We start from the raw sequence: 24,603 nt of genomic DNA, 5'->3' as shown, positions 1-24,603 counted from the left end.
CTCACAATAACATTTCAAACGGATTGAGGCTGACATTATACCTATATCATAATTAGTGTACTGCATTGTCAGTTTACCTGTTTTCACCGGTAAGTTACCAGTTTTTTAAATAAAGGAATTTGAGTGGAATGATAAATTGGTGTAAACCAGTAAAAATCAATTTTTGGGGGGTACTTATTTTTGTTAACCACTAAGGCTTTACACAATTGTTGTATCCTGTAGCTCTCAGACTGAAGCAGTTCCCACAGTGTAAAACCACACACAGCGGAGGATGGAAAATCAAACAATGTTAATAGTGTGGTATCATTGGCTCATAAGAAGACACTGCCCGCCTATTTCTTTGCATCTATTTAATGTGATGCTGAATTGAAAATCTATCCTCTACAGATAAAGATAGATAAGATAAACAGGTAAATATGGGGCAAAAATGCAAATCTATGCCTGAATACCAACAACAACAAAAAATGTCAGTACTTAGACATTTTCAAGAAAATTAAAGATGGGAGCAAAGAGGCTACATTGTGCCGCGAGCTCTGCAGCACTGAGGTCAGTGCTCGCGCTGACAGAATAAAGGATCATGTCAAAAGCAAGTGACGCAAGAAGTTTAAAGAAGAAAGTGAGCTTTGGGATAAACAGTCAATATCAAGAGCTTTCACCGGGGTTTTAATGAAAGAGGACACAGCACAATAGCGTCAATGAATTCATGCATGCTCTGTTTTGCTGGACAACTGCTGTTAATTAAACAAGGGCCTATTGGTGACTTTGCGTGACAATACTGTCCAGCAGCAAAAACCCTTCCTAATGCAGGCAACCTCATTCGTAAGCATCTGAAACAAAATGATGATGCTTTAGTATCTAAACCAGGGGCGGGCAAACTTTTTGGCTTGAGGGCCACAATGGGTTTTGGAAATTGTCTGGAGGGCCGGTTAGAGGAGGGGGTCGTGACCCGACCCCACCTCCTATCTGTCCCCAGGACTCCATCCAACTCCCCAGTTCCCTGATGGCCCCCCCTCGGGACTCCAGCCCCATCCACGCTCCTGGACCCCCGCCGCCCCATCCAACCCCTCCTCTCATTCCTAACTGCCCCCATTCAACCCCCTTTTTCCCCCCCAACCGCCCCGACCCCTATCCACAACTCCACCCCCTGACCACCACCCTGAACTCCCCTGCCCTCTATCCAATCCCCCTGCTCTGTGCCCCCTTACCGCGCTGCCTGGAGCACTGGTGGCACTACAGTTGCACCGCCCGGCTGGAGCCAGGCCATGCTGCCTCCACACAGCTCAGAGCACTGGGTCAGGCCAGGCTCTGCAGCTGCACTGCCCCAGGCACTCACAGCCTTGCTGCCCAGAGCATTGCGCCCGTGGCGGAGCAAGTGAGCTGAGGCAGCAGGGGAAGGGCCCAGGGCTAGCCTCCTGGGCCAGGAGCTCAGGGGCCAGGAAGGACAGTCCCCCATGCCGCATGTGGCCCACAGGCCATAATTTGCCCACCCTTGAGCTAAACGGATGGAACAAATTGATGGAATTGTGTCTAGTCTGATTTTTGACAAGTCTCCTGTTGCTGTGGATTGTCCAATTCTTGGCATTTTGTGTTCAGGTTTTTTTATTTCAAAGAGAATAAACCCACATTGTTTTGTGTGGATGTGAGTCTCATCCCCTTTGCTGACATCCATTTTGTCGAGGCAGCAATAACTGACATGTTTGAAATGTACTAACTAACTGGGGAAAATATGGCTACAACTAACACAGATACTCCTTCCTACATGGCTAAGTTTGCACAGGAGATTAAACTCAGACCTCATAGCTGCTATGTATTAATTATCCTGCTCATCTAATTAACCTTATGTTGTTAGCTGCTACTTTTACAAAAGAAATGAAAGATGTGAAATCTTGCATCATTGGATTTGGGTCCGTTTTCAAGCATGCGAACAAGTTAAAGGTGTTGTTTTACACAGTGTGAGACAAATTCAGAGCTGACTGCTGATTACCTACCCCTGTTATGCCACATCAGTGGATGAGCTTGTACTTTGCTGCCTGTCATGTAAATAATGCATGGACTGTGCTAATTTAGCTCCAAGATCATCCTAAATTTCTGGGTTCTAAATCAGAATCTCTGAAGGGAGACTGGCAAATAACCAAAATGACTGCCAGAGTCTGCACACCATGGTAATGTTCATTGTTGAAAACACTGTGACACATGGAAAACACTGGAGTTTTCTCTGAATACTACCAACATGTTGGCTAATACAGACATTGACCAGATCCTGACAACCAAAATCTCATCTGAATTGAGCACAAAAGCTTCAGGAGAAACATACTGCAGAAAAACACAGCTGCTTATGGAAATCCTTCAGACCCCAGAACATGAGAAAAATCAAAAAAAGCATTCAAACCCTCAGCGAGAAATGGGAAACCACCATAGCTGTAATCTGACCCCCAAAGTGGTTGGTGCTGAAGGTTCTTCTTAGATTGGCATTCAGGTGTTGCCCCTTCCTGAAGGTGAATTTTGCAGCAGACTACGACTGTTATGCCAGAACGTTTCAACCATTTGCCACTGAAGATCAAATTTCAAAGCTGACCATGTGAAACCGGATGTGTTGACTTTTTGGAACAGTCATCAACACACACTTCCCAACTTCAGCAAAGTGGCACGGCGAGCTTCAAGTGTAGCCCCTGGGTCTACTGATGCAGAGTGCTTATTTTCAGAGTTTTCCACAACAGCAAGAGGCTCAACATGAGGGAAGATACTTTGAAGAAAATTATGTGAGCATATGCAAACCAGAATTTCTGGAAAAACTACTAGCTCAAAGACAAAAATACCTTTTTACATAGAAAAATTGATGGGGAAAAATACAAACTTTTCATAATATACACATTTTACTACAATATAATTGAATTCCCCCCCCCCCCGCCCTTTTAAAACTGTTTTCATCCCAGTTTTAATGTTTGGAAAATAACCACCAAAAAATCCCCCCCCTTTTTTTTAAAAAATACAAAACTGAAAACACAGAACACTAATCATAATGCAGGTTGAATACTAAGTGAAACTGTAGGCAGGGCCGGCTCCAGGCACCAGCCCAGCAAGCAGGTGCTTGGGACAGCCAAGGGGAAGGGGCGGCACGTCTGGCTGTTCGGCAGCAGATCCCTCTCGGAGGGAAGCACCTGCCACCGAATTACCGCCGAAGAAGAAAGCGGTGCGGTGGAGCTGCCGCCAGAGTGCCGCCAATCGCAATCGTGGCTTTTTTTTTTTTTTTCCTGCCACTTGGGGCACAAAAACCCTGGAGCCAGTCCTGATTGTCAGGGTAAACATGTTACTTAATCATAAACAATTGATTGCTCTTTCTCAGTTCTATTTTAGAGATTTTTGCTCTAGTTGGCGCTACACTGTTGTAGGAATCCCAGTGTGAGCCCCCAGAATATAAGTGTAGCGGCAATATTAAACAAAGTGCATTAGTTGACTTACACACCTGACTTGACAACTATGCACTGATCTCTCCAAAATCCAAAGCTCTGAGGCCTGAATTTCCTCTTCTAGTATTACAAAAATATATCTCCATTGACTTCTAAGGAGTTAGAAATGACTTGTGCCAAAATAATTGTGTGGTGCATCAGACCCTTTGTATTTAAATATATGGAACCCTGCAACTTATTTTTTGGTTACATTTTTCTCTAGATCTGCTGGAGTCTTGAGGCAGCTACAAATAGTGCCAATAAGCAAAATCACAACCAATTAGTAATGGTTTTGAAACTAAAGAAAAAATCCAGGCTGGCAAAAAAATTTTTTTTTAAACTTTATGCATTATGTAATCTTTTGGCAATTTCATACCAGATCTGTTTTCTGACATCTTCTGTGCCTGCTAGAGCGTCAAGCATTTTGTGCTTCTCAGTTTCAGAAACTGAAGACACTATAACATGCTGAAAAAGGAACCCCACCGTAAATACAATCTTCATAACCTCAGTAAGCAGACTAGACAAGAAGACAGACCTCTAAGACAGCATGAAGGAAGCCTCCATGCGAAAGTTTTAACTAAAATGAGGGAAGTGATGCCTTTCATTAGAGTGCTTAACTTGGTGGTGCCAATAATTCTGTAGGACAGATGAGGTCATGTCAAGAGAGCCATTGCTCATACATTCTAGACAGTGGGGAAGGCAGAGTTATAGAATACATATTTACAATAAATTGTGCAAAATGTTCAGACATTTATAACCAGGGCCGGCTCCAGGCACCAGCTTGTCAAACAGGTGCGTGGGGTGGCCGCTCCGGAGAGGGGTGGCACGTCCAGATATTTGGCGGACGGTCCCTCACTCCACCTCGGAGCAAAGGACCTCCTGCCGAATTGCCGCCGCAGATCGCGACTTTTTTTTGGGGGGGGGGGGGGGGGGGCCTGCTTGGGGCAGCCAAAACCCTGGAGCCAGCCCTATTTATAACAATGAATTCTGGGAAATGATGCTACTACTGAATAACTTTCTCATGAGCTTACAATATTAAATTCAGATGCTAGGGACACCATGGATAGAAAGTATTAGTCTCAAGCATATTTTGTCTCTCGCCCCATGGCATTTTAATATCATATGCTGATTCTTAGTCATACAGCTTTAAAAGACTTTGAAAACAAGGACCTAGCAAAGATTTTTCAGAAAAAAAGAAAAGCAGCAGCTTAATTGCAATGTATGTTAATCAGACAAGATTCAAGCAGTATTTACACACACACACACAAGTTTGGATAGCTAAAGCAGCTAAAGGAGGACTTGCAATTTCACCAAATGCAAAACAGATCGGTTTGTCTCTCTTTTACTGGTCTGGCTGCAAAGTTAACATATTCGTGTTTCAAGTTTATTCCTTTTCCAATCAGTCGTCAAGCTCCAAACATAACATCAGAAACAGATATTAAGATAAACCAAATGCAAATTTATTTGGCTAAGATATCTTTCTACAGTGATTTATCCCAATGGGAGTATCTTGTGGTACATTTCCTCTTTTTGGTTTGACTATTTGAAGACAAAAGGTGACCACATTTGGGTTGGTGAAGCAGCAAAGAACAACATCTTTCACTGCTGTGGGCCAAGTTGTGACTTGTCCTTATATGGGTGTTCATGGGTAGGGCACAGGATAACAAGGAGCCTTTTCCCCTTGCATGGGCTATACAAGGGCTAGGCAGAATTGTAGCCTCTGCAGTCCGAGGAGCACAGAATCTGCAAAATCCATTTTTTCAGGGTCACACAATATCCCAAATCACAAGGATGTATGGAGAGTGGGGAGATGGCGACACCCCCCACACCACCACCACCCAACTAGCCTGCAGGCCTCAGGCAGAATGCTTCTAGTGCCCACCTCCCCAGGCGGATGTGGTTTCTACCTTCCCCTTACTATGGGCTGGGCCTAAATGAGCATGACATTTATCACTGTACATACAGTACTTAAAAATGCAATTTAAGTAATTTGTAACAAACCCGTGTAACTACCAGTGTCCTGAATGTCAAGGGCACATTTTACTAAAAAGTTGATTTAAGGCAGATCCTGCTGCAGAGGCCTGTCTTGTAGGTATTTATCTATGCATAACCAAGTATCTTGCTTTTATTATGGTATGAGAAAATTTACATTTCATGAGTTGCCAAGAGACATGGAAACTGATCCCTATTTGTCGGAAATACTTCCTTTTGTAAATGTTGTTTCTTTTATCTAGGACAGCACCATTTTGAATGTAAAAACAAACAACTTTATGCCCAATTATACATTCTCAGTACAGAGTTTCATATATGTTGCCACAATGGACCCTGATTGGTTAATGTCTTTACAATGATTTGGGAGAGAAAAATGCCTCAGACATTCCATTTGAGTTGCAAGACCCCAGTTCTTGTGTTTAGATGAAAGAATTCCTTGTTCTAGAATCACAGGCAATTGAAACATGGAGGATGAAATCCTGCCCCCTACCATTGACTTCAATAGGAACAGGATTTCACCTGGAGCATTCTACACTTTCAAAGTCTCCACTACTCACTTGTATCTTTGTAAAGTTACAATCTCCCGCTTTCAAAAAATAATTTGCCCAGCTTCCAAGCCTCTAGGAGAATGAAACAAAGAACACACAATCCACTGGCCCACAAATAAATGAACATACTGTGACAAAGTTCCTCCTCTATCTTGGTGGGTCCTGTGCTTATTGGTGGATTTTCTTGCCTCAGAGATTCTCCATGTGGGTTGGGGAACAGCCCAGAGACCTTCCCCTCTGGAAGAACCCACAGTCCAGGTCAATTAGAAGGTTTGGGGGGAACCCGGGCCTGCCCTCTACTCTGGGTTCCAGCCCAGGGCCCTGTGGACTGCAGCTGTCTATAGTGCCTCCTGTAACAGCTGCATGACAGCTACAACTCCCTGGGCTACTTCCCCATGGCCTCCTCCAAACACCTTCCTTATTATCACCACAGGACCTTCCTCCTGGTGTCTGATCACACTTGTGCTCCTCAGTCCTCCAGCAGCACACCCTCTCACTCTCAGCTCCTTGTGCCTCTTGCTCCCAGCTCCTCACACTCGCACCACAAACTGAAGTGAGCTCCTATTTAAAACCCAGGTGCCCTGATTAGCCTGCCTTAATTGGATCTAGCAGGTTCCTGATTACTCTAGTGCAGCCCCTGCTCTGGTCACTCAGGGAACAGAAAACTACTCATCCAGTGACCAGTATATTTGCCCTCTACCAGACTCCTGTACCCCACTGGTCTGGGTCTGTCACAATACATTACTAAATTAACATGCATACTTTCCCTTCCATCTAAGAGAGCTGCCTGCATGCATCCTGCTCTCAAAAATGTCATCCTGGTTCTTGAGAGGCGCATGATCTCTGAGAAGCATCTCTCTGTAACTGGGTCATCGATAAAGAAACATGCACTGTAAAATAGAAGTTAAACATTCAAAATCTATTTATCCTGGTTCTTACAATGTACCACCACCCCTGTGACACCTGGACAATTAAGGTTCTGGTACTAATTTTTAGTGCTCTCAACACGCTTTATCTTAGAGACCATCCCTTCATTTATGATCCAACCAGACAACCATGCAGCAGAGCTAAAATGCTTAGTATTAGATATATCCTTCCATCATCTAGGCTCAAGAAGTTCTTTAGCACCTTGCTTAGGATACAGCATAATAATAATAAAAGTTTTATTAGATAAGGGAAAAGTTGAGCACTGGACTGGGAATCAGGTGATTTTGGGTTCTATATCTGGCTCTGCCACAGATCTGCTGCGTAACCTTGAGCAAAATCATTTAATCGGTCTGTGCTTTGGTTTCTCCATCTGTAACATGATTATAAAAGGGATTTAACAAAGCAAGGGCTAATTCAGAAAGGTGGACACTATCCCTGTGAGCCACACTTTCTTTGTATGTCAGTCATGGCCACAGTGCACTATGGCACCATTAAGGAGTTACACACACACAGAAGTAGAGGATGCCATTACCTGCTAGAATCTGGACTTCATTCCTTAACTTTTGCAGCCTGTGAGATGTTGCAATGTGCTGCTGACTGAGCCAAATGACCCTAGTCAAATTCTCCCCAAATTTTTCATTAGAAAACTAGGCAAGGAAAGTTGGTATCTAGTGAATAGAATTGGTTTAGTTACCATTCAAACTAAATATTTCTGTTCTGTAGTTGGAAAGATGCAGGATGATGCACTTCCATCACAAATATGATATTACTTTCCAGACTGTTAGTAACTGAGGATATTAGACAACATCTTCTAGGGATAACCATTTTTAAATAACTTTCAGATGACTTGCACCCAAGAGTCATAAAAGAGTTGGCTGAGGAGATCTCTGGCCTGCTGTTAATTTTTAATAAATCTTGGAATACTGGGGAAATTTGAGAGACTGGAAGAGTGTTCAAGTTGTGCTCCCTACACTATTACTTGGGGACTGGAGGGGGAGCGAATGCTGGTGGTACCTGAACCAGGACTATGCAGCTTACTTTGCCACTGCTGCTGCCTGGGTTTAGGATAAACATATCAGGTGAGCCTGGGTGCTAATTGAGTGGACTATGCCCTTTGTCTCTAAAGGGATCAGCACTAGGCTTGATGCTATTCAACAATTTCACCAATGATCTGGAAGTAAGTCTAAAATAATTGCTGATAAACTTTGTAGAGAACAAAGATTGGTGGAAGTGGTAAATAATGGAGGAGGATATACAGCAGTCATACAGAAAGATCTGCATCGCTTAATAAGCTGAGTCCTTCAAACAGAATGCAATACAGGCACATGCAAAGTTATACATCTAGGAACAAGGATTGCAAGTCATACCTATAGACTAGCAGGGTCTATATTGTGGAAAACAGTAACTGAGAAAAGGATTTAGGGGTCACAGCCGACAAGCAACTCAGCATGAGCTCTGAATATGATGCTGTAGCATTATGGACTAATGAGATCCTTGGATGTATAAGCAGGAGAATAGCAAGTAGTGAATAGGAAAGTGATTTTACCAACATATATGGCATTGATGAGATTGATACTGGAATACTGCATCCAGTTCTGGTATCCACCCTTTAAAAAAGGATGTCAAAAATTGGAGTGCGCAGTTTAGTTTATCAAAAAGATTGAGAGGTGACTTGATTACAGAGTACAAGTACCTTCATGGGGATAAAATACTGGATCCTAAAATGCTCTTTAATCTAGCCAAGACAGGCATAATAAGAACCAAAGGCTGGAAGCTGAAGCCAGATAAATTCAAATTAGAAAAATCAGGCATAAATTTTTTCCACAGAGGAGGAGACTAACCACTGGAACAAATCACCAAGGGAAGTGATTGATTTGGAGACTTCAAGAGATGGAGAATCAAAACTGGATGCCTTTCTGGAAGGTCAATCACAAGTTACTGGGCTGGGGTAACTGGATGAAATTTAATGGCCTGTAAGGAGGTAAGACTAAATGATCCAGTGTTGTCTTCCAGCTTTAAAAATCTAGGAAAACAATTCAAAACCACACACTAATGAAGTGGTATAGTAGTAACCTTAAAAAAAAAAAAAAAAAAAAAAAAAAAGGCAATTTGTATTTAAATACTTTATTTTCATCTCACAAAAGCAACAGTGTTTGCAGTATACATGCCTTTTCATCAGTGCCAGTTATATGCAAATAAGTTTATCTGAAATATAAAGAAAATAAGCTCCCCGCCCCCAATACAAATGAAACAAAACAGATCTGCATATGTGTATGCATTACACATATATACACATACACTATTTCAAACCCACTTCCCTCCCCCCCACCCGCACCCTAAAGGCAAGTATTGTACAACCTGGAATTTCACCACCCAAAGCTCACACATGTGATTGTACATTGTACTTATATTTTAAGTATTTTAGAAATATACAAGTGTTCTCCCTTTACAGGTCCTTACAGTATTTAACTTTTCCAAAATTGGAAAGGTATCATTCTTCAGGACTATTTAATTTTATAAAGACTGGAATATAGGACTCGTCTGACTGCAAGTTTAGCAGTAGTTTGATGCAATTTGCTCTCAAAATACTCCATTCCCTAATTCGTTGAATAGAAAATATTATTGATCTTTAACAATCCAAATTTTAATGTATTTAAATCCATTCAAGCTCCTATCTTTTCTTAATATTTTTACTGCTATTTGCTAAATGCCACCATGATCAACTCAAAGAAAGATGCCTGCTTCTCACTCTGATCAAAACTAAGTTATCACGAATAAAAGTCTGTATTTCTACTTCAGCAGCAGGTTTAAACAGAAAAACTAGAGGTTTAAATTCTTTAGTAGTATGACCTGAGAGGTTAATGTGGTAAATTACATCCTTTTAAAACTTTCCAGGAATCATGTGAATCCATGCCTCATTAAAAAAAGTAACTAAATCTTCCAACATTTAGTAGCATCTTAATTAAAAAAAACCCAATAAATAAATGTAAAAGTAAGTTTACTCAAGCATTTTCTTCTATACAGTATAGCCAAATGTGAGAGAACAACATTTACTGTGCGATGGAGTGAATTAACTACATGAAACCTAATTCAGAAATATACAAAGAAAGCCAAAATATAAGCCTAGATGCAAGAAATGCATACAAAAGTGTATTGTTAATGAGGCAGCATTGTTTTAAATTTCAGAGTGCAATGAAAGATAACATCTTCCAGTGGGGGGGGGGGGTGGAGGGGAGAAGGGAGGCACCAATCTGTTGGAAAAGGAATGTTCCATGTAATATAGAACAGGTAAAAGATATGTCATCATAAAGCAGGATTCACTTCAAGCATCAGACTGCCTACAGCATACAGTCACTAAAAAAACCGCCAACACAATGAAGGCCATTACCATGTTCCTTAAAGCATTACTTTTACAATGCATGTCCAACCTAAAATGCCTCAAATGTTGTAAGATGCAGTGAGCAGGTGAAATGTAAATATTTCTATGGCAAAAACCATCTTTGGCCAGGTACAAAATTAATATCACTCCTAGGGTAAAAGTGAGTTCTTCAGATTTCCAGTGCACTAGTGTTCTGGAAAAGGTGCAGGTGTTTTATGAAAGCAGGGTTTTATAAACTAAAATTTAGAGTGGGTTCAATTCAATAGTGATGAAGTACCTACTATGACATGTATCATTGCTTATGGAAGCATATGCAACCTTGTTTCTGTACTGAGTTACTGGAAGATGTCAGATTGTGTAAATGCTGAAGTACAATTCTATATGCAACATACTTTCAATTCATGAAGGAATCCACAGTGCATATTCAAATTTGGAAAATTGTAATATCTCCAATTTTCACATGTTAGCACGGTGCCCCTACAGTTTCCATCAAAGAAAGGCTGCTCTAGCGACTGGTGTTTTCAGCTTTCCCACCAGCAGGCAGGTGAACATTTGGAGGATGAGAATGTGCTTGCAGAAATTAGCTCAAATGACTGGGATGGAGAGATACATCCAAGAGAGCAAACTAAGGTTTGAAATAGGTGACTGAGAATTTGAGTTATAGTATTTCTCTCAGAATTTGAGTTACTTTGTTAATGTGAAGGGGGACAAGATTGGGAATGCAACTGGAATATTGTGCGTGTGGTTTAATATATAAAAAATGAAAGCCTCTGGACTACTACAAATTGCCACCCCACTCAAAAGGTGTGGGAAACAAAGTATCATTGACCTCCAATAGAACATGAATAGCACTAACACCTCTATCCTAAAGAGTAAAAAAACATAGCAGATATGGAACAGGAGTTTTACTGTTCCACTGCAAAAAAGTATGGCCTCCCTTTATTCCAATCTCCAGCTAGAATATGATCTTGCATGTCACTAATATAATCCATAAGGCAGAGACTATTGCTACAATCAGATCTTAACAGCCACGTATGATCCATTTCAGGCTCCTTCTCTCCTCACAGCCTGATCCTTTCCATACTATGGAGTAAATTTAAAAGCCAAAAAACTCATGAATGACAAAGTAAATGCAGGATTTAGCATTAATTAAATGAATTTGCAATTTTAATAAAATCAAAGATACATCCGCATGCAGACTGCTCTGTTTTCCAGGGATAAAGCTAAAAAACACCTCATTCATTAGCACATTTTTTCCCCGTTAGGCTAATTTTACATGTGACATGTCAGAAACAAAATAAAGACAATGGCCCAAGACTTACAGTCTTTTGTTCCAGAACGTTTGCCTGTAAACTATTATGGAATTGTAACAAGAAGTGTTTTGCTACAATGTGTGTGTTTCTTTTGACTGGAAGACAAAAGAACTGGTAAGATCTACTCATTTAATGTAAAACATGCCTGGTGTCTTGATCCTTAGCCACGCCAATTCTCCTCAATTCCCAATGAGCTCTGGAAGAGATGATGGTTCTCCGTGCTTTTCAGTATCAGGGCCTGATCCAATTCTTACTGAAGTCAAGGAAAAGCTTCTCATTGAAGTCAGTAGGAGTTGGCTCCCAAGTACACACTATGCACTCCAAAGAAGGACAAGTGATATTGAAAACATGAATCATGTTCAAAAAAGGTGAAAAACTCAGTGCACTGAGTGGCAAAATGAAATAATCCTTGGTTTTTGTTTTTTTTAAGCCATGATTTTCCAAACTGTTTCAGTTTTTACTATATTTTGCACTCTAAAATGGAAGTGTGGGGTATTTCCTAATACAGACTACATTACCAGTAACATGTTTAATCTCAATGGTAGAACATTTTTAAAATCCCAGAGTTGGAATTGAGGAGATTATTATTAGTTCTCACTCTACAAAGTTTGACATCCATCATCTTTGCTGTTGTCAACGGGGAAAAAAATTAAAAGAACAGGGAAATGGAAAAAAGGAAAAAAAAACACATGGTACAAACACACAGAGGAGAATATACAAAGATGTAACTAACATTAACTGGGGGGGGGGGGAGAGAACATCACTGCACAATGCAGTTAATACAAGTGATTGAAGAACAAAATGAATTAGGATTACATCTAATTCAATTACTGAGGAGGAGTACAAATCCACTTTCAGTGCATGCAAAATGCATTCATTTCCACTTGCTGACAGGGTGTTTTGCGCACCCAGGAGGAGTAATATTCTTTTTCAAGTTTAGAACTGCGGAACTCATTTTTAAAGTAAAGTAAACTTTTGTCAGAGAAGAACAAAATATGGAAATGAAACTGCATAGTTTAAATGATTTAGTACATACCTACTGATGAAAAGCCAACAAATACTATAATTTTCACTAGGTAGTTTTCACTAATCACCTACCTACCTCTCTTGCACATTACTACCACAATTAGCAGTCGTTATAAATTTTATTTTTTTAAAAACCAGAGCCTGTATTAAAATGGTGACAAATTCAAAATGAAAGCTGATTAGGACTGAAAATAGCCTCCCCACTTTTTGAAGAAAGTTTTCTCAGGGCTTGTCTGTAAAAAATTTGCACTAGTTTAACTTAAATCCATTAATTAACTGATGCAACTTGTTTGTTTGGATTCTCTTACATTGGTTTAAAACTGGTTATATCAGTTTGGCTGTACATGAAAGTTTTCTTATACAAACTAATGTGATGTTAGCCAGCTCTAAACAAGCATAAGAAAATTCACACATTCTCTCTTGCCACCACTTTAACTAAACAGGTATAAAAATCATCTCTTTAGTTAAGGAGGTAAAACTATGTTTACACCAGGCCTCTAAAAGGGCCTTAAATGTGAATTGCTTTAGAAAAAAGGCACATTGTATTGTGGCTATCTTGCCTTTTAGCCTATCATGCCAGATTTTAGGGCACTTGTTCCTAGAATAAGTTTTAGGCTTTGTCCTCAATAGTTGTTGCACGATACCATCCAAATACAGACAAAAACTTCACCACCGCTGTGTTATACCAAGCAAGCATTACAAAGTAAGCAGTGTACACAAATCATACCAGTGATACTGAAAAATTAAGTGAAGAATATAAAGACCCAAACAAAATGCCTGACACACATGTACCAAATGCAGGCCCTCCGCAAAGAGGAATGGTGAAAAGGATCAGTAGTCAATCAGGAGTCAGTCCACCATCGGAACTAGTCTGGAGAAACTTCCTATGGCATTTTGGGGTGGGGTGGGGGGCACTGTTGCTCAGACATCAACAAAACAATATTAATAGAGTCTGGCAACTGAAAGTTTGACCCTTAAATGTGCCTAATGAGTTAGGAGCACACTGCTCACGGACTTTCAGTAAGTCATGTGCTCCCAAGTCACTGAGATGCTTTTGAAAATCTCTCCCCTCCTAAAACATTCGTATTTGCTATTTGGCTGTGTTTTCTTTTCATATAATATCAGTAGCACCTGGCCACGTAATAGACAAAAATACATATAATAATAATAGCTGTATATGCTTACGTTTTTAGAACGTCTAGAAAAAACTCTTTGATCATCAAAAGCTAAACCCAAAGCTATCAACAGTTTTGCATAAAGAACACTGATTAGCCAGCGCTCTGCAAAGAAAAAGCATCTCTCGTGGCAGTTTTTTCCCCTTGTTGCTCTCTTTTTCAATACTTACCCAGTGTAGAGAACAATAGGACAGGATTTCAAATGACAGGGTGTTTCCAATATAAAATTACTGTATTTATTAGTTATTTATGCAGCTGTTTGGTCTATAGATGAACACAGTTCCAGAATAAATAAATATCTACATCTGGCCCACAAATGACCAAAAGAAAAACAAACTTAGGTGAGATGTGCCCTGAGCTAACTAGAACCCCTAATAGTGCAAACAATGTTGCAGCGATGCCTGGTTTCACCCTGGCTTTTGCAAAAGCAACAGTTCACAAGCTCTCTTAATGGCTAACACACACACAAACACACACACAGGCATTATGTTCTCTACAGCCATTGCTGCAGTGCCGCTAAGTTCCTCTCCATCCACTTAATATTCAGCTGAATTGTCTCAATAGCCTCTTTGACACAGCGAAGTTGAGAAATCTTCTCTGACTTGGACTCAAAGAAAGTTTTAACCTGCAGAGTAAGGAAAATGTGCATTTCAGGCTGAGAAATGTAGGCAGTTTCCAAATTAAGAGTATGCCACCTGCCCGCCCTCCACCCGTAGCACAAAGCACCAATCATCCACATAGTTGGCAAATCGCACAAGAGGGTTGCTGAAAATATGGAGTGATTACAGTTTATGGGAACTGCAGCAATAATCTGTGTAGCTTCAGTAAAATTCAACAAGAAATTCTGTATATTTGGTGGAATCCCTACCTTTCACTCAAAGCACAATCAAGTTGTAGTCGTACAGCACTCAGAAATGAACTAGCTTTCTGGAGAAGGACTCTGTTCTTGTGACAAATGGGATTGCCTAAAATTATTATATCTTCAGTACGTTGAAAATCCACTTATTACTGGGGCATTTGACACAACAAGGCATGTAAATGCTAAAGCATATGAAAATAAATTCTGTGTACAGGTAAAATTTGCACACATTATGCATGCATGTTTTTACTTGGGCAACTTTAAAGATTTTGACCTTTAACCATTTCCCTAGAAGTTGACAGTCTACAGTAGAAGCTGTATGCCACCTTCTATCCTACTAAGCCAGTGGAGTAGAAGGTGTGGGTAAGGAAAAGGGGGAGACAGCTGGGGCACCTCAGCAACTGGCTGATCCTCAACTGCCAGAATGACCTCTTAGGGCTTGCTGACAGCCAAAGTAAAATGCAGCGACCTTTAGACTGCTCTATCATATACCAGAGACCTGGATAGTGTCAGCGGTCCTGGAATCAGAAAGACAAAGCCACCTTTGGCTCAGTCTCCTATTGACATGATCAAGTTGCAGCCTGCTAGGTTCATAGAATCTGAGCAAAAGAATTCTCTCTAACATGGGCGATAACCTCTCTAGTACCCTGCCCATTCGAACACACGGTCAGGATTGGTGGGTTATATTCTCAGCACTGCCACAGAGTTTCTATGTAACCTTGGGCAAATCACTTCTCTGACTATTTTCCCATGTGTAGAATAGGGATACTAATAGTTATACACTATTGAAAAGAATCTTTAAATCTATGGTGAAATGCACAAGTACATGCCAGGTATTGTATCAATAGCAAGTGAACAGAATTTTAGGAAGCTAAATATTTAGGAAATAGTACTTTACACCACCAACCTCAAGTAGATGGGCCTCTGTTGAAAACTGAAAGGTTGACACAGTAACTATATTCTGGATAGCAAATGACCCCAAGTGGAACCTGAAATATGGAAGAAAAAGTAACGTGTGGTAACCAGTTTATGAAACAAGTGCACTCCACATACTTTTTAAAAAGAAGACTTCAAGCAACAAAGGGTAATTTTTCAAAAAAACCAAACCAAACCAAAGAGCCACTAAGTTATTTTCAAAAGTGAATTTTTTGATAGTGATCATCACATTGAGTTATTCTATCATATAGTAACAATGTTTTTTGGGGTAAGAACAGCTTAAAGTTGTAACACTTGCAACAAGCTGTGATGTTCCAAGAAAAGCAAGTACATTTCTGAAGACAAGTCCCCCCACACACACACACGAACTTTCAGTGTCTCCAAAAGGAAAAACACCTTTTTCAATCTGTTTCAAAGCATGCTGAGAGATCACTGTGGATGCAAGATAGTATTCACCATGGAATGAAGAACAATACATGCACCACTAATAGTTTCATATCACTGTCCCTTTAATAAGGACAGGATAATATTTTCTGAACCAGGCAACTGTCGTGTGAGCCCAAGTCTCTGGGGGCGACAAACAACAATGGAAATTAACTACCTAACCATTTTGGGTGGGTGTGGGGTGGGGGAAAATGGCACTTGAACTTTTGAAAATTTTATTCAAAATTAGCTCAGTCTATTATTTTGCGGTGGAAAAATGCATGCACACAAATGCTGCACCTAACACTTCATGCTAGTGATTAATTATTAAATAATTAAAGAACAAACAAAACAAACAAAAACTTACTTCCGTATAAGCTTTTCCCAGTTCTCTTTGACAAAGTCCCAGGCCAACAAGTGCCCAGGCAGACTTTGGCTGACAGTTGCTATGATATGCGAAAGTTCCTGTGCCCTGATGAGGTCTCCCTCCAGGCTTGTTTGCATTAACCTAAGAGACAATACAGATCCAGTCAACTCAAAAACTACTATACAAACATTTCACAGCTAGACCGCAGTGGCTCTCAGAGGTTACTTAGCCAATTAGAACAGAGTATATGGTAGGTCAGAGGCTACTTACAGATATACACCTCTACCCTGATATAAAAAAAAAAAAAAAACAAAAAAACAAAAACTTACTGTGTTATAGGTGAAACCGCATTATATTGAACTTGCTTTAATCCGCTGAAGTGCACAGCCCCCCTCCCGCTTTACATCCGAATTCATGTTATATCGGGGTAGAGGTATACTTTCTTATCTTTTACAGAGATCTTAAGAAACTAGATGCAGTCAACTACCAGGGCCAATATTGCAAATTTCCAAATGCCAAACATGGGGCCCAATCCCATGAAATACAGAATCGCTTCAATGCCCATTTGAGACATTTAATTCCCATCGAAGTGCCAGAGGCTCAGTGACTTTTGCATGGTTATAAGGGGAAACAAAATTCACTGGCAATCATGAGAAACTACACTAGTCTCACAGCACAGCAGTCATGGAAACCTTCCACAGTCTCTGCTACACCCTCCAGACAGTCCTCTGAAGCGGTCAGCAAACATACATAGAATGGCTGTAGGTTTGGAGATAAGGTGCCTCTTAGTTCCTGCATAAAGCAAGTTCAAGATTTCATCCACACAGCAAGCCAGTGCTATCTGAACTCTTGGTTCTTTGTTATGAAACAGGCCTGTACTTTGAAGACTTCACTGTATTTCTGATCTAAAGCAACCCCACACTGATCTTCCAAGAGTGCAAAGCTTTCAAGCTTGATTCTCCTCTTACTATACATTCCAAGCAGCGTAACTACACTGAATTCTAGGGAGTTTCTAATGATTTCCACCAGCATAAGTGAGCAGAGTATCAGGACCATTGCATTTGATTATATGGAATCCTGTTTCTGATGTGTTGGCTACAGAGGGGTGGTCACCCGCTCCGGCCCTAAAAGGGTTACAGCCAGCCCTGGGAGAGGGCTGGGGCTGCGAGCCAAAGACTAGGCTGATGGGGAAGCAGCCACAGCTGGGGCCACGCCCCATCAGGCCACAGCTGGCCCTACAAAAGGCTGTGGGCCAGGAGCTCAGATACTCTCTCTCTAGCTTCTGAGAAAGAAGGACCTGGCTGCTTGGGAGCCGAAAAGGGTACCTGAGGTGGAGCAGTGCTGGGGAAGGGCAGACAGCTGGGGAGCTCTAACTTGATAAAACTCCAGGCTGCAGGCCTTGGTGAAGGCCTATGAAAGGGTACTGGGGGTTACTGGTTGCAGTCCGCCCCAGTAAGCAGGGGCTAGATGGTGACTGGCAGTAGCCACTGAGGCAAGGCAGGGATAGAGGGTTGGGGGTTCCCCTGGGTGGGGAGACCCAGATTGTGGGTTGCTGCAGTGGGCAGAACCCCTGGGCAAAGGGCACCGGGGTCCAGGAGGGACATGGGGGCCAGTGGCAGGCAAGACATCAGCCGGCAGAGGGTGCTCCGGAGCTGGAAAAGAGCTAATTCCCTGGACAGCCAGCAGGAGGTGCCGCACCGGTGAGGCGTCACCTCGCTTCAGCTACATTTTGCTTTAATAAGCAGAAGCCTACTAAAAAAAGTCTTCCTAGCACTACATTTAGCCAATGTAAGAAAACCAATCAGTTATTTTAAGTGTTGAGGGGGAAATCCACATTTCCAAAGAAGCTGGGTTGTTTTTTGTTCTTTGTTGCCCCCCCCTTTTTTTGTGTGTATGCATTACATAATATTTTGAGAGAGACAAGGACAGCGAGGTTAAAAAAAAAAATCTTGTATTGGACCAATTTCTATTGGGGAAAGAGACAAGCTTTTGAGCTGAACAAGAGTTCTGTGTGGCTTGAAAGCTTGTCTCTTTCCCCAACAGAAGTTAGTCCAATAAAAGTATCTCACTTCCCCTCTCCTCACCCCAACCCCCATTGTGTCTCACATATTCTGGGAACACCACAACTACACCACCACAATCTTTTGGCATTTTCATACCAAATCAGTTTTCTAACATCTTCTGTGCTGGCTAGAGCTTCAAGCATTTTGTGCTTCTCAGCTTCAGAACCTGAAGATGTGTACATGTTTAGAAGGAACTCCCAGCCATCATCAGTTTTTGCTCCTGCTGTGAATACAGTCTTCATAACATCAGTAGGCAGACTATAAAAAAAATTACAAAACAAGAACCGGCCTGTATGAAACAGTATGGAAGAAAACACCACATAAAAGCTTTAGGCAAATAGCACAAGTGATGTCTTTTGCTAGAAATAGTAGTTTTGTAGGACCAGATGAATTCATTTCCAGAGAGGCATCACTCAGATTCTAGGCAATTGGGTACGGCTGAGTTACAGAATACATAGAATCACAGTTAATCATGCAAAAGGCTCAGACATGCTATGATACAAAATCCACAAATGACTCTCAGCAGAATAAGTTCTGGAAGGTGAAAAGGTTAACTTTGCAAGACCAGCTACAATGTGCTACCGTCTGAATTTTTTAAGCTGTAAACTCAAGTGAGAATTATCTAGTAGGCATAGCAGTCACATTCAATAACACTGTGGATACAAAGTTTTAATTTCTAAAATATAGTTCCTGTTTTATGCCATGCTATATTCAAAGGAAATGCAGTAAAAACTGCTGAATGAAGCATAGTCTCTGTACTTTGGTGGCCAAGACTAATTAAGATCTTTCTTCAAAACAAAGGTGGAGAAGCGACAGAAATACATAAACAGAATATGCTCAGACTAGTTTGTGCTTTACCTCTTCGTGCCATTGGAAGCCTTCCATTCCTTAAACAGCTCGGTGGCAGTGGTGCCACAGTTTCCCAAGTGATGGGAGCAGGCAAAGGCTAGCACAGTAGACCGGAACTCTCGTTCAGATAAGGTCCCATTATCAGTCCAAGTCTGTTGATCAATTTTGCTTCCAAGTAGCTTTTTAACTCTGTCCTAGATGGTGAAAGACAGTGACCAAGACACATTAAATTGCTCAGAGAGGAATTCACAAGCAAGATAAAGAACTAATTTAAGGGTGTAAGATTGTGTAGACCACCCCCTATTTCTGACTCCTCCCTGTTTAAGCTACTCCCACTTAGACTACCATACACATAGCTAGTAGGTGTAAATAGATTTAAACAGACTCTCTGCATCTGAATATTAGGCCTCTAGTCCCAATCTAGATGAAACTGTCAGGTTACAGACATACTAGTCAGCTTCAAGAACTTTTGAAATAGCAAATGTGGATGTTTTCTCCCCATTTCTATAGCAGAAGAGGACCTGGATTTTAAACAGTTTATTACTGAATATCTACTGCAGTAGCACATAAGAGCCCCAGTCATGGACCAGGCCCCCACTGTGCTAGGTGCTATACACAGAACAAGAAAACAGTCCCTGCCTCAGAGTAATTATTAACCTTTATTACTCAGGGCAGACTGACAGAATAGCCTTACAAATATAAGGCAAGCCAATGAGATTCCTGAATGTTGGTCCATCAGAATCTGTCCAGAGAACGCCGTTGTGAATCGATGTTATGGGAAAATACTTCAAACACTGATATAGAAAAGAGAAAGACATACCACTACTCTTGCAGCAAGATTCTGCATTCCTCTTTTTTCTACGAGGTCATAGATGAGACTCATTTGGAACAGAGCTTGACTGATTGGTGCAGTGTGGTTCTCTTTCTCTAGGTAATCAAGCAGATGAAAGGCCTTCAACAGAGACACCTTTCCTATACTAAAAAGGTCAAAGAACACAAAAGGAATTAAAATGGACTCAAACAAAGACTTAAGGATGGCATCTACATTTGTACAAAAACCTCCTAATTAAAAAAAGAGCTATATCATGAGCTGGAAGCAAATGGAAGTAAAAATATATAAAGTGTTACTGTTCTTGTAATAGAACAATGATAGCAACAATCACCCCTTTGATTAAGGGGCAGAATTAAAATAAGGTGCAGCACAGTGGTAATTGAAAGTAAGTGAAATTACTCAGATTAAGGAAGTAGCTGTCACAGAAAGGCCACCCAGAGTTCTCAGCCTCATTCCAGCCGCAGAGCCAACAGAGGGGTACATAAATGTTTTAATGGCTCTCCCTCTCCTGTCAGAAGCAACTAGTTTACTTCTCTCAAGCATAACAGATACTTTTGCTTTGATAGGACAAGAATCACAAGGCATTTCTCTCAGACTTATTAAAGAACATGTTGTCCTCCATGCCAACAGAACTAGCAGGTGTCCATTACAATACAAAGGGATGAATGATGGCATTAAATGAATGGAGATCAACATCTGATGTTTTATCACTGAAACTTCAGTATCAATGATAGCGGATACTGAACAAAAGTATCTTTAAAGCATTCTTCCCCACAATGTCCTTAAATATAAACCTTTGTCTTGCACAAACTTAAAATTAAAAATAGCTATACTTCCTCCCAATACCAAGAATTACCCCACAAGACTGAAGATATTGTTGATCAGGTGAGCTCGGTCTTTGGTACTCAGAGCAATGGGATCTGTCCTCAGCAGGTTAATGAGAGTATTCCAGTCATCTTCAGCATAGTGCACTATATAGTAGCCATTCATGTCCACATTGAACTTTACCCATTTCACCTCCTCCTGAAGTTCAATGGTAGCTAGTTGACAGAGAGAGAGAGAGAGAAAAAAAAAAAACCGAGACCCACACTGTTATGCTGTTAGGTTTTTAAAATGTTCAATATTATTTTCTAATGCGGAGTGTTTAGATTACTCAGGAGGTCATTTCTCTTCTCCTCTATACTATTGCAGCTGCAACCAGAGATAGTATCTGAGCTGGAAGCTCCCTGGTCCTGAAAAGGAGCAGCAGTCAGCATGGTGTTGTGTGTGAAGGTCCCTTAACTCTGGATTGTTCTCCCCTCCTATTTGGGCTAACCAAAATAACCAGGCCACCATTTTCCACTAGTTACACCTGTGCATCCCTACAAAGTTCAATGGATCTGAATTACAACTAAGAATGCAAATAAGTCAGGAAACAGAAGGTGAATTTTAGCATCAAGGTCATAATGTGGTGGAGGAGAGGGAATCCAGTTACAACAGATGAGCCCTTGCAACCAAGAAACAGATTAGAAGGGAGAAGCCCTCTTTTTAAAGATTTATTTGGAGTATGGGTTGAACTGAGGGCAGAGTTTATCCCACCGGAGATAAAAGGTGGCAATTTCAAAGTTGTGAACTGCACAAATGTGACAAGACTGAATAAAATGCAACAGTTTTAGACTAGACTCATGCTTGCCAATTTGGCAATACTGGCTGTGACCCATCCCTCAGGGATATTTGATAGCAGACTGACCTACCTAATTAAATATTAATTGTAACTTTTTGAAAGTAGTTATCCTAGACTATAATAAGTGGTATACTTTTATCATTAAAAAAGTTTTAGGTTCAAAGGGAAAAGAAAAAAGATGTTCCTGCTGATTTGTGTTAATATGGTAAAACAACCAAATTCCAGGTGGTCATGACATTTGAAAAATGCTGGTTTCCATACTTGCAGGAAACCAGCTTCTCGTTATTATAATTTATGTATGGGAAGGTGGGGGGAGGGGCGCGAAGTAGCACATTAGTTTGATACATAGGAATAGAGACAACCTAACACTGCCAGGAGGTAAAGGCCAATCTCAGAGCCATGCTATTTAATAGATTTCATTTGTTCAATCATGTATTACCATGAAGAGTGGCTCACATCTCTAGGACCGTATCAGCTGCCATTTTGAACACACAAGGCAAACTCAGCATACACTGCAATGCAACTGATGCAACCGTGTATGACATACCACAATGCAATGGAAACAAACATCACTGACTAATATGAAGCTTCCCTAGTAATCTCTCTCTAAAAATGATTCAGACCAGGAGTTCACCAGCTGAATCTTCTGAAAATAAAAACAAAACCTTTGCAAGTGTATTTCCATATCAAGCAGGTAGCGGTGGCAGGGAAGAACATAAATAGGAATTTTTAGGATAGTAAGTCTTTAAAATCTTGTAAGAAATTAAGCAGATTCAAAACCAGAGGTTTGCACGCTCTCTCTCACACACACCCCGCCCACCTCTTTGGTTCGGTCTCCCTCAAAAAAACACCCACATAATAAACCTCTCTAGAACTCAGTCATCATTTGAGTGAACATGATATTTCTCAAAAAGACCAGGAGTAGCCCATGAAAGCTTATGCTCAAATACATTTGTTAGTCTCTAAGGTGCCACAAGTACTCCTGTTCTTTCTGCGGATACAGACTAACACAGCTGCTACTCTGAAACCTGTCATGATATTTCTGTGCCTCACAAATGTTCAACACTATGTGAAAGACCACATGGTCTTGATCTCAGGCCCATAGCTGCTTGTGCAGCACCTGCAATCCCACATACGTGGGTTGTGGATCAGTCAGTGTTGTAAATGATCCACCAGTCCCATCCCACCCCAAAATCACTCTTGCATGACCAGAAGGAATGCCCATGGAGTACAGCTTCACAGCACATAGGAGATATGGACCTCTTACATGGACTCACTGCATCCATCATATTGATGTCAATGCCTATTAGGCCTGTTGCTTGTCTATGCTTTAGAGCTGAACAGAATTGAAAGCCATCACCAATGCTGTATACCTACACTGACTAATTATACAAATAAGCCTTCTAGAAGAGGAGGCAGTTAAAAAAAAAGACCGAAAATAAATCTTGCTAAAATGAGCAACCCAGACTTGTCTGACAGTGCAGGCAGTATTTCAGAGGGCTGCCTGGAGAAAAATACTGAAGAGAGAGAGTGTGTTAGTTGAAAAGTTCCATGGTGTAGTCAGGCTAGCAGTGGAGACCAGGTGGTGGGGGAATAAGACAGCTGCAAAATAAATGGTAATATGCTGTTACCAGAGAGAATGGAATGCAGGCAGACAGGCAAGCAGTGCAAAACTAGAGGAGAGTCACTGTTTAAAGATTCTACAGATCTCACATATGGGGTTCCCCTCCCCCCAGTTCCTGAAGTGACCTGGGAACATATATGACGAAAAAGAGGCATTCAACAGCAGTAACTATTCTCTGTTTATCAATGAACATTGAGGCTATCTGACTACTTACTTGACTAATGGGTCTGACAATGTCAAGAACATGCACACAAGTTAACACCTTGGCTGAAAAGTAGTTTACAGCCTGATAATCTGTGGGAAAAACAACATCTCAAATAGCAGAGGTCCAGAAACAATTAAATGAGATTTTGTAAATCAATTGTGAAAATTAAATTTAAAAAAAATCATTATCTGCTTAAACTAAACTACTATACTTGTAACAGTCATTTTATGGAAAATGAACACATTATACTAAAATAGATATAAAGGTTTCAAGATCGACATTAAGCATTCAACTTCAATTTTGTATGGTTTATTTGAATCAATAGAGATGGAGTGTAATGGATAGAGGGAGGGATCAGTATGATAGTAGGATTAAAGGCATTTTAAAAGAATAGATCAAATTCTCAGCTGGTGTACAGTAAATCAGTAAAGATCCACTGATGTCCCTGGCTTACACCAATGCTGGCCAAGTATTTTTAGTACAATCACTTTCATCATTAAAAGAAAGTTAATCCAGCCCTCTGTACAGATTAGCACCTGGGGACTCAAAATGGCCACTGAAGCAAGGAAAAGGTGGGGAGAATGTGGGAAGGTTCCAAGTTCTAGACTGCCATACTTTGGAATATTAAAAAAAAGTGTTCTAACAAAGTAATTATTTTATGCCACAAAACAAAAGTAAATAAGGATATCAGAGGGGGAAATACACCTCCTCAGAGTCACGTGGGCTGTGTCAGTCTCCCAGGGCTCAAGTATCAGAGGGGTAGCCGTGTTAGTCTGAATCTGTAAAAAGCAACAGAGGGTCCTGTGGCACCTTTGAGACTAACAGAAGTATTGGGAGCATAAGCTTCCGTGGGTAAGAACCTCACTTCTTCAGATGCAAGTCTTGCATCTGAAGAAGTGAGGTTCTTACCCACGAAAGCTTATGCTCCCAATACTTCTGTTAGTCTCAAAGGTGCCACAGGACCCTCTGTTGCTTT

General features: G+C 40.9%; 1 protein-coding gene across 1 annotated transcript in view; it reads right to left on the bottom strand.

Annotated features, from left to right (window-relative positions):
• Positions 1-11,430: 11,430 nt before the first annotated feature.
• The window catches only part of LNPEP (leucyl and cystinyl aminopeptidase), an 86,341-nt gene continuing 73,168 nt past the window's right edge, over positions 11,431-24,603 (bottom strand). Inside the window, exons 12-18 of the mRNA XM_034773312.1 lie at positions 20,992-21,175; positions 20,124-20,280; positions 19,313-19,497; positions 18,551-18,712; positions 16,392-16,532; positions 15,573-15,654; positions 11,431-14,431 (exon numbers count right to left, since the gene is read on the bottom strand). Coding sequence (XP_034629203.1) covers positions 14,300-14,431; positions 15,573-15,654; positions 16,392-16,532; positions 18,551-18,712; positions 19,313-19,497; positions 20,124-20,280; positions 20,992-21,175 — 1,043 coding nt within the window. The 3' untranslated portion in view covers positions 11,431-14,299. The remainder of the gene's footprint in view (positions 14,432-15,572; positions 15,655-16,391; positions 16,533-18,550; positions 18,713-19,312; positions 19,498-20,123; positions 20,281-20,991; positions 21,176-24,603) is intronic.

The sequence above is a fragment of the Trachemys scripta genome, chromosome 6, assembly GCF_013100865.1.
Source record: "Trachemys scripta elegans isolate TJP31775 chromosome 6, CAS_Tse_1.0, whole genome shotgun sequence".
NCBI classification, from domain to species: Eukaryota; Metazoa; Chordata; order Testudines; family Emydidae; genus Trachemys; species Trachemys scripta.
The sequence above is the reverse complement of the archived record's forward strand: the minus strand, read 5'-3'. Positions and strand labels throughout refer to the sequence as shown.